At 33.0% G+C, this 10924-nt stretch overlaps 1 protein-coding gene and 1 pseudogene across 1 annotated transcript; one reads left to right on the top strand and one right to left on the bottom strand.

Annotated features, from left to right (window-relative positions):
- The first annotated feature begins 1152 nt into the window (after positions 1-1152).
- On the top strand, positions 1153-2161 carry LOC114176437 (nuclear transcription factor Y subunit B-1 pseudogene; annotated as a pseudogene).
- Positions 2162-4121: 1960 nt separating this feature from the next.
- Positions 4122-10502, bottom strand: LOC114179256 (protein HEAT INTOLERANT 4-like). Its single transcript, XM_028065523.2, has 14 exons — positions 10195-10502; positions 9842-9880; positions 9696-9749; positions 9517-9580; positions 9338-9396; positions 8876-9000; positions 8708-8767; positions 8022-8080; positions 7687-7766; positions 7459-7497; positions 6836-6898; positions 6700-6747; positions 6500-6628; positions 4122-4498 (listed from the first exon to the last, which is right to left on the bottom strand). The coding sequence occupies exons 1-14, from the start codon at positions 10348-10350 to the stop codon at positions 4451-4453; spliced, it is 1023 nt and encodes a 340-aa protein (XP_027921324.1). The 5' UTR covers positions 10351-10502; the 3' UTR covers positions 4122-4450.
- Positions 10503-10924: the final 422 nt, after the last annotated feature.

Below are 10924 nucleotides of genomic sequence, written 5' to 3'. Positions count from 1 at the left end.
GAAGAAATTGGGGACTCAGGGCTCAGATGCCTTCAGATGATACTGTACTGCAATATGGAAGAATCTCAGTGAGACAAAGCAACACAAAAGCATGGCAAAGTGAAAGCATATATCCCATTGCTTCATCTTTTTCAGCCCCTTTTTCAAAAGCCGTACACAAATAACATATGCACCGGTACGAATAATCACGTTATGGGCTCTCATTAACAATTCCAAACAATTTACCATAATCATTCTCTCATCATTTTCTTACCTTCTTCCAATTACTGCTTTTCCGGTCTTTCGAAAAAAAAAATAATCATCGTCAAACATATATAATACTAAAGAGAGACATGAGTATGATCTATAATGGTAAGAATACATTTGAGTCTAAATATTATATCGATTAAAAATGAGAAAGTAGAATATTATACAAAGATAAAGACTCATAAATTTATTATCTTAAAATTTTGAATTGAGAATAACGTCAATGTCTTATATTCTTAGACTCAAATCCTATTTATATTATATTTTTTCAGTAAAATCCCCTGTTAAAACCTAATAAGTGCAACTAACCTAACAATACATAAGAAAACATAAAAAATTTATATTATTTTCAATGTTTAATACAATAAGTTTATAAATTTTGATCTTTGTATTTTTCTAAATTTTTCAATTCGCGTGAAATTTAAATTGATACTTTCATTATAAAAAAAAAAAAAACATCTTTTCTTATTTCCAATTACATCAACAAAAGATCGGAGATCGGACATATACGAAACATTTTTCCTTTTCCAAAACACCAATGTCACACCTTTGAACTTAATCCACCGCATTACACTCATGAATAAGTTCCATATTAAACTTTGAACCTTTCTGTCGCTTCTCTTCTTCCCTTCATCAAAAACCTTTTAATCTCTATATAATATTAACCTCTCACATCACCAATTACACAAGATTCCAGAATGATATTTATTTATTTAACCAACATTGCCGACCCTATCTGTTTGATATTTTATTCAAAACACATATATGTATAACAAAACTGGTCTAATTAATCACCTTTGTTATTTGAAAGTTGTTTTCATTTATTTTAATTATATATATGACCAAAGGGGTCCTTGTAATTGATATAAAAGAGCACCCTTTTGTGATCTTCTTCTTCATCATCATCGATTAATCAATCGCCCTTTACTTTCTTCCAATATTCGACATGAAAAAGCAGCACCTTTCTTCCACTTTTCCATTTTATATCCCCCAACTTTTGTTCCCTTATTAAAGGCCGCATGCAGCACCTAAGCTAAGCATAACTTGTTCACTCACACTTGCACACACATAGGGAGAAAAAAAGTGTGAAGCTCAGAATCTGAATTGTTTAGCTTATTAAGTACTCACTCTATTCCATTCTCTACCTCTTCAACATGACAGGGAAGAGAAACCAGACAACAACATCATTAACAACAGCAACAACAACAAGTCCTGTGGGAAGTCCAACTTCTGGTAACATCTCAGACAGCTCCTCAAAAGAACAAGACAGGTTCCTCCCCATAGCCAACGTTAGCCGCATCATGAAAAGGGCACTCCCGGCCAATGCAAAAATCTCCAAGGAAGCCAAAGAAACAGTTCAAGAGTGTGTGTCTGAGTTCATCAGCTTCATCACCGGTGAGGCCTCCGACAAGTGCCAGAGGGAAAAGAGGAAGACCATCAACGGTGATGATCTTCTCTGGGCCATGACAACCTTAGGGTTTGAGAACTATGTTGGACCCTTGAAGCTCTACCTCAACAACTACAGGGAAACTGAGGGAGAAAAGAGTTCCATGGCCAAACAAGATCAAGAACACTCTCCGACTCATCAAACCAATGATGGTTCTGCTGCAACCAAACCAGACTTCAACTCTTTCGGTGCTGCCTTCTATTCCGTGGGGCCTCAAGTAACTCCTCCGAAGAGCTTCACAGATATTGGAGGAATCAATGGTTATAGAGACACCTCCATCAACAGTGTCATTGCTCAAAGTGCGGTCAGTGGTGATCAAGATTCCACTGGTAACAGAATGATGCCACCCAACCTACGTTATAGGGTTGAATGGTAGATGTCACAACCATACCCATTTCATATCATATCATATATAATATCAATAATATTCTTATTACGATCTATCATATCATATAGTTAACAACTTCATCGTTTATTGCTACATTTCACACGCTTCAAGACTCTCTCTATATATAACAACGAATATATGTAACACAGTATTTTGTTAAATACAGTTTAAATACTTTTTATTTTTTTCATAAAATATCTTTTAAAGATAAAATCGTGATGGAGTTTGAACGTACCTTTGATCCTACATATGCTGTCTGAAGAAAGAGAATATCGCTCTAAGATTGTATCTCGTACGGTAGAAGATTGTGATGGAAAAAGAAAATGGACTTCACCTTCTTCGTGCTGTTGAAGAGGGGACTTAATCTTAATTTTGTACCCTTTTCGTCATTTCAAAAGTACTGCAACTTTATGAAGTACTGATGAACCAGAGTCACGTTTCCATCAATGAATATCTCAGGTTAATTCAAGTTTTTCGCAGCTATATATCTCCATTTAACTCTTTTGATGAGATCAAACTGAGGGGAAAATGAAATGGACAATTCAGAAAGTGCAAAATAAGAGTTGTTGCTTACTGTCCATTGTTCAAATTAAACTAGAAAATGTAAAGGAACAAAAACATAAAAGATAGATATAATATTAGCAACAACAAAAAGTATATCTAAACCATGATAAAAAAGAAATCATTGCAAATAACATAAAGTCTTGTAACTCTAACGAGAACTAATATTTTGAAATAGAAGAAGTATTTATTATCACCTAAAGGTTTCTTTATGAATTATAGTGTGAGCTGCCATGTTCTATTATGCTATTAAAGAATAATTACTCTTTTAATATGTCAAATTGGAGTAGAGAATTAGTTAAACATTTTATTTTGTATATTTTATCTATAGGTGACGTTCGGTACATTAAATGCAAGCTATCCTATTTTAAAAGTACGTTAAATGTTTAGTCTAACTAGTTTATGGCAAATTAATTAGTACGATAATGGTTCATTTAATAATTATTTAAAAGATGAGTACTCACATGAGGTTTTAAAAGACGAGTTAAAAGGTTTAGTTATCAAAAATTTTATGTAGATTAATTTTCTTTAATCGTAACAGAAGTTAATCTCTCATCTTATAGAACTGACGTATTGATTTCTATACCTAACTCTACCACGAATACGTGGATTAATTAGCATGATTGTTCAGGTTTAATTAGTATTACTAAATTTGAGTTTAATATCTATCATATATACGTAAGACGAGTAATTTTTTGGGCTAATTTTGTAACTAATTTACAATAATTTTTTTTATAAAAAGTTTTTTTTTTCTTTCAGAATATGTGTGAATCAATATAATTAATTTTTTATATGTAATTATTCTCGTTGATTCATGGTTGAATTACATTAATTAATAATTGACTATCTTTAGTTTTAATTGAGAAAATCACCAATTTAATTATTTTTATTTTTACTTTTCTTTTGGTACGTTTGCAATTAGATCTATCACTTAAAAATAATTTTAGTTAAATTGATTACTTTTTTAACATATTTATTGTAACTGAAGATGATAAACTTAGTACTACGAAGAACTTTGAATTTATTGGTGGGAATAATAAAATAATCAATTTTTTTTCTTTTATCAAATTTGTACGTTATATTTGGCGTTAGATTTATCACTAACAAAATAAAATGTTAATTTGAAATTAGTTATTACGCTATTTTGGGCTTCCCGCTGATAACTTCAGGCACAGCTTTAATTCTATCATAATCATGTTCCCCAACCAAGAATATATAACTGTTGTAATAAGAGAAATCACATTAACGTTGCACTACAGTTTAGTATCGGAGATCAATTTTCACAACTAGATAAAGTAAAGCAACCATGTTACAAGATAAATTCAACTACATTTTAATAGTTTCATAAAATTATAGCAACTTGCGTAGAATCAACCACTTAATCTAGATGGCAAACAGGAACTATGAACTCACCTTATTCAAGTGACATTGCTCTAGGAAAAATCCATAGAAGCTACCATGCAATCACAAAAAGCTAAATTGGACCAAACAGCAATGAATTAATTTCTTCATTTAGCTCATAATCAAAACTGTCGTACATCTAACTTTGAAGGGAAAAAGAATTATCCGACAGCCACGCAAGTCGCAGCTCCAGAAGCTCTGGAATTCTCTTCAACAATGAAACGAGAAACATGTCTATACTCCTTCCAACACCTAGGATCTCTGATCTACAGTTTTACATTGTATGTCGCTTTAGACAACTACACTGGCAATGGAATTTCGATGGGGCACCAGGGGGTTGCCTCCTGAAATTCATTCATAATAAACAAAACATCTTTTGTGTTAGGCCAAACAAGTTTTGCTGCCAATCACAGAACCTCATGAGCCTTTCCATAATACCTGTTAATGAATGGAGACTGCAAACAAAGATAAGGATATTCTATAAATTATAAGTACATGGACAATATATTTAATCAAGAAATTCAACAACTTTCATTGAAGTTAATTAACCATGATGAAAATAATATATCCACACAAAGTTATGTGGTATAAGTACAAAGAGAAATAATTTAATCAAGAAATTGAACGTGCATTAAAGTTGTGTTCTTCACTCTTATTAACCATGATGAATATATCCACACAAAGTTATGTTGTTCAGTGAAGAAGGTACTAAGTACCAAATTCAATGTGAACCATGCTGATGAGAGGGAAAAAGGCAAAAAGGAACTAAGGATCCACAGAAGAAAAAAAACCTAACAGCTCAATGATTTTATAACTCTAATATCGAATAGCCAGCTGATTTTTCAAAACATAGTATAGCCAGTAGTATCCTCATCAACGCCTTCACTTTAACAATCCATCAAAGTTGAAATGAGAAATTGAATACCTACTTCCAAGATAGCTTTCTAGTAGATACACACATGTACATACAGCCCTCAAAATGCCAGCCACTCTCGTCAATGTTCCACTATAGAAATTACCAGTTTTGAGAGAATAAGCTAATATTAACAAGACGTTTGCATCATTAAAAGAAAAGAATGAAATAGTAGCCACGCTGGAGCAATGGCAGCTGTGACTTTAAAACACGAAACGATAAAATTGTCATTGTCCTACAGTGCCACTCCGAACCACTCCACCGCGATAGTAAGTAGCTATAACAAGCACTATCGGCTACCTAGAGAGCCACTACTTCAAAAAAATATCAGGCGAATAGCCTTCTGCTTTGGTTTAAAGCACACGGTCATTTTAAAAGAGTTTCCCAAACTGATATACACAAATTTATGTTGGCAACCCTAAAACGGCTACCATTCTCCCTTAATGCACGCATTGTTATTAGTCTATTTTCTCAATAGGTAAGAGTGTTCAAGGGTACAGTAAGGTTGGATAGTGTTTCACTAAACTCAATATCAAACCGATTAAAATAATTTGGGTGGGATCTATTATTTTTCTACCAAAACCGAACAAAATAACAAATAAAAAAATGTCTAAACTTTTTGCATCAACTGGATATTATAAAGAAAATTGAGTGTATGATAAGTTTATCAGTGGAGTAAAAAAAGGAGTTCATAAATGACATGGAAGTCTACAATATAAGGCCAATGGATGGGTTCTCCATTAAAGATCTAACTTGGAATGCTTGGGCAAGGAGACCAGGACAAGAAAGGAAGTAAAAATGGTGTTTAATGTGTGATTTTTCCGAATCTTTGTTTTCATAAAACATGTGCAAATACCAAAAAAAATTAAAATATATCGTAATGGATGGGTTGGATTCACCACCAAAACCTAATATCCAACCCAATGAACAATGGCTTTGTTTGGATTGGGTTGGCTATAGGTATTAAAATTATTCAATTTTCAGATAATAAACTAAATACCACAAGATCAAATAACACATTCGCAGCTTGAATAGAAATAGAAAATAATGTAAGTAGTAGAGCTGCTACTTTCAAAAGAGGTTAGGTAATTGGCCTCTCGTTTGGCATAATGCGGTCTTTTAAAGGGGTTTCCGTAACTGATACACACATTGTGAAGGCGCCCCTCCTTCAATGTATTAGAAGACTTGAATATTTCCAACATAGGGATTACCCCTTTTCAGCGAACAGGCTAATAACATAAGATCAAACAAGACATTTGCAGCAAAAAATAAATAAATGTAATAGTAGAGCAGATACATTGACATAATATTAGGCAATGTGCTTCAACATTGGAGTAAAGCCAACGTTTTTTTTGTAGGGGTTTCCTTAACTTATAAGTTGAGGATTGAGTACCCTTAATTCATTAATGTTATTCATTACAATTTTATCTTTTTTTATTAAAAGGAAGATATTTCATGCACTAACCATCTGAAATCCTATTATTGATGAATATACGCTTTTAACAAGAGAAAAAAGATTATAATCGAATGCTTGAAGACCCACCTTAACATTTGATACATCTGGTGCATCTGGAGATTGAACAGGGTAGAACTTGTAAAATCTCATAGACTCAAATGCAGCTTTAGTTTCCTCACTCATTTCTTCAATGGCCTTTTTCCGAGCCTCCCTTGCCTAAAAGAGGTAAAATAAGTAAAAAAGCAGAAAGTGTAAAGTGAAAAACAATATGATCGGAACCAACATACCTCTCTATTAGCCTTCTTTGCTTCACGAACCTTTTCCTTGACAAACTCCTAAAAAAAGTAAAAAGTATCAACCTAACTTCTTACTTAAAAAACCCAGAAATTATGAGTTAACTAATTGCCTTCAATAATTTGGTACCTTGAATGCATCCTTTTGATCTTCTGTTAACTCTTCCTCCTCAACAAGTTTATCGGTAAACTCCTGTAAAATATAGAATAAATAAGTGTAAGAGGCCTTGAAACGCATACAATCCTACATTCCAGAATCAAGATTCTCGAATTCAGTAACATAGCAAGATGCAAAAGTTTAGAGTTTACACTAGGAAGTATAAAATGACAAACAAACAAAAAACATTAGAAGTAATTTGGTTTTTGGAAAAAAAAATTGTCTACTTTCATTTATTGTTTTCACTTTCTTGTTTTTAAATATTTGTATGTGAAACGATTACTATTTCTTACTTTCAAAGATTTGCATGAGAAACACTGACTTGTTTTCACAATTTCTTACACATATTTGAAAACAGGAAGCCAAATAGCATTTTTTTTAATTAAAATTAAAAAACATAAGAAAACAAAATTATTTTCTCATACAAAATGGTCCCTTAAATTTTCAGAAAAAATAATGTCAAGCTTCGTGAAACTTAGCTATTATAGGATTGTCAGTAGTAAAAGAAAAATAACTAAGAATTTAATTTTAAAACTGCAACAGCTAGCTGGGGCTTAGTCTGACATGTTCCAAACTACACATAAGTGAATTTTTACCTCAAGTTCGTCTAATTCCCAATCAAATTCACAGAAGACCTGCATAAATAAAAGCAATACATAAGTAAACATATACAAAATAGAAAATTAAAAAGGGCAATAACCTGCCTATCTTTTTACCAAAAATTTATTTAGAAAGGTAATTATATAACCATATCATACAAATAATATCCCAAACAATCCAAACACTACTGATTCACTGGGAAAAGTTGTCTACAATGCAATTACCGGCTTTGGCTCAGCAGGAAATATTATAGGAACTTCAGTGCTCTGTTCAACCTCATCTTCCTTAAATGGCTGATAGAAATCTGCAGAAAGAAAACCAGTCCATAACAAATTATCCTAATAGGAACATTAACACTATCTGTTGAAGAATCATTATGCATTGAACAAAATGAAGCATCAATTTTTTATCAGTAGAAAAATAGCATTGTCTATAAGTCCCCATCATTCTCACTTGTTTAATAAAATTCCATCATCTTCCTCCAATTAAATAGAAGTAGAATCAGTATACATAATATACTAAAAAAACAATTTCAATATTCTAAAACCGGTACACTTACAAGGCAAGCAGTATTCATATTTTTTTAATCTATCCAACTTCAGGTGTTTTAAAGCAGACCTGCAAAGCAGATTACAACATGGGTAAGATAAATTGTTCATATCAATATAAGCTATATCAAGGTCAATTGGAAGAGATTACATGAGCAAAGATCATAAATAAAAATGACAACCATAACAATAGATCACTTTTTAAAGAAGGCAGAGTAAATAAATTTTCAAAATAACTATAATTTAAATGCTACATATTTTTAGAGGACTGTGGACTGAAGGCCTGAAACCAAACTAAATGAAAAATTAGACAGTACAGAATGCTTTACGCAGGTCACCAACAAGAGGGTAAAAATAGGGGAAAAAACATGCAAAAAGTTGAAGACTTCTTCATACTACTTGAAAAAATTACAGATAGTATTATGCAGCATGCAGATGCGGAAGAAGAATATGATGCAACCACCAGACAAATTTTAACACGATGGACTTATAGTTTAAGAAATCTACTTGGAGAAGTGAAAAGTGGTGACAATCAAAATAACTAGAGAAAAGTCAGAGCACAATAACAGGATTAATTAAGCTGGATGCCCTAAAACAGTCAAAATCCAAGTTTCTCCAAGAATAACCCATTTAGAAGATCTGAAACAAGCGGTAGAACACAAAAATATAAACAAGAGCAAAAAATAATGAGCTGTACCTTCTCTGGTTGCAGCTCAAGATAAATATTTGGGATTTTAGCCTGTCCACTTGGCTATCTCTGTTTAAGACATAAAATCGTACGAAGGAGTTTAGAGATGACAAAGAAGCAATGTTTCATAAACAAATTCCAAAGAAACCACCAAAACAAACTAATTGAGATTAATACCGATCCTCCAAGGGAATATATGGAACCCAGTCCATTTTCATCTGCTTCATGGGAATTATCTCTTCAGCCTCTCTTTGGACTGAGTTTATTCCAATTTTATCAGATGGTGGGAAAGGTGATACAACCTGCAGAATGACGTTGAAATATTTTCAAAGTTAAAATAAAAATGCAAACATTCAAATCATCAAAACAAGGTTTCTCCATGCCATAAAACGGGCAACAGAGCACATTCAATGAACTTGCACTTCCAAGTAACACCCAAAACATTAAGGACGTGTTAAAGTCACCAAAGAACCACACCCCAAAAAAAATACTCACAAATCAAATAAACAAGAAGCATAAAATGGTAAAATCAAACAGTCCACTTTCCATAAAAAACTCAGAAGCAAGAATGATATTGGTAAACAAAATCAAGAGTGTTCGTGCCGAGATACATGTAGACAGTGCACTTTAACTACTTACAGCTACTACAGCAGGTACGCAGACAACTTTGCTTTCCCCTTTGAACATGACGAGTTGAGCTGCAGCCAGAAAGTCATCGTAAGATGATGAACAACCAAATAATTAAGGGGAAATAGCACACCAAGCAAATCAGTCGCTTTTAAATCAACAAAAAAGAATAAACTCCGCAAACCACTTACGCTCAGTACAACCAAAGAGGTAAACCTTCTTCTCATACAACACGCCACCCTCTTCAAACGCATTCTGAAAGCATACCCCCAAATCACAACACCATCAGCAATTAATCAAATAAATCAGTTCAACTTTACTGAAAAACAGATCACTAACAAGAAACCTAATCAGCCCAATCCAACCATACTTCTAGATTTGAGAAATCCCACTTGAATTGATACACGGTATCCAATTGGTCCCACTGTCATTACAACACGAAGCGGTCACAACAAGAAACACGGCACGGTCATAAACGAAGAAAACTCCATAAATTAATTGAACACACAAACAAACCTCAGTTCCAACGGGGAATGTTTCCTTCCACAAATCTTCCTACAGAATCCAAAATACCAAACCCCATTTTCCATCAGTGAAACCAACAGCCAACACAACGCAACAAAATAAATAAATAAATAAATAAAGAAAAAGCTAAACAGTTAGCATAGCCACTTCCAAGCTAAACAGTTAGCATAGCGAACTAAAACTGAAACGAAAACACGAGAAAGACAAAGCACCGAAAAAATCGTTTCCTCCGAACAAACAAAAAGATTCGTTTCATCCCATTCTTGAGAATGCTCAGTTGAAGAAACGGTCCGAATCGAAATGAAAGCATTGAAACGGTGATGAAGATGAAGTTGTTCACTAACCAAGTTGCGCTTATCTTCGAAGTACTCAGGCTCGGATTGAGGCTTGGAGGACCTGGCTCGTTTAGCTCGAGGTTGTGGTTTGGTGGTGTTGTCTTCGGCTGCGTCTTGTTTGGCTTCTTGCTGCTGTTTCGCCTTCCTCTTAGTCCCTTTCTTCATTGTGCAATGCGTAATCTATGGCTGACGCCAAACAAGGAAGAAAGATAAACGAAGGAAGAGAGAGAGAAAGAGAAAGAAAAATAGGGTTTGGGTTTGGTTCGTGCGTGCGCAAATAGAGACTATAGAAGGCGCTGGATCCAGATTCAAATGAAGAGACACGCACAAAATAAAAATAAATATAAATCATAAATAAGTGAATAAATATGAGAGATTTTATAGGGAGGGTGTGAGGCGTGAAAACAACGCACACAGCTATTCTTCGTACCCCTTTTTATTTTTATGTTCTTTTTATTTTTAAGTTCTATTTTATGTCTAAATAATTTGTTAGATTTTGAGTTTTCTTTATTTAAAAAAAAACATTTATGTTTTATACGTTTAATTTCTTATATAAATATGCTTACTGAGTTATTTTCCAATAATTTAACATAAAACTGAAGTAAAAATAAAGTTTCTATCACAATCAAATTTAAGTTTTTATGTGATAAACTATTTTAAGGTCGAATATAATAACTTTATTTAAAATATAGTTTGAAAAGTAATTCAAACTAAGTTAAATAAAGAGTAAAACTTATAA

This window comes from Vigna unguiculata, chromosome 3 (assembly GCF_037176805.1).
Source record: "Vigna unguiculata cultivar grain cowpea cultivar isolate G323 ecotype 2 chromosome 3, ASM3717680v1, whole genome shotgun sequence".
Lineage (NCBI taxonomy): Eukaryota > Viridiplantae > Streptophyta > Magnoliopsida > Fabales > Fabaceae > Vigna > Vigna unguiculata.
The sequence above is the reverse complement of the archived record's forward strand: the minus strand, read 5'-3'. Positions and strand labels throughout refer to the sequence as shown.

Coding starts and splice junctions, on each gene's coding strand:
- LOC114179256 (XM_028065523.2), bottom strand. CDS start 10,350: ATGAAGAAAGGGACTAAGAGGAAGGCGAAACAGCAGCAAGAAGCCAAA. Junction 9,750..9,841: donor CATTCCCCGTTGGAACTGAG/GTTTGTTTGTGT, acceptor TTGTAATGACAG/TGGGACCAATTGGATACCGT. Junction 9,581..9,695: donor GGGATTTCTCAAATCTAGAA/GTATGGTTGGAT, acceptor GTATGCTTTCAG/AATGCGTTTGAAGAGGGTGG.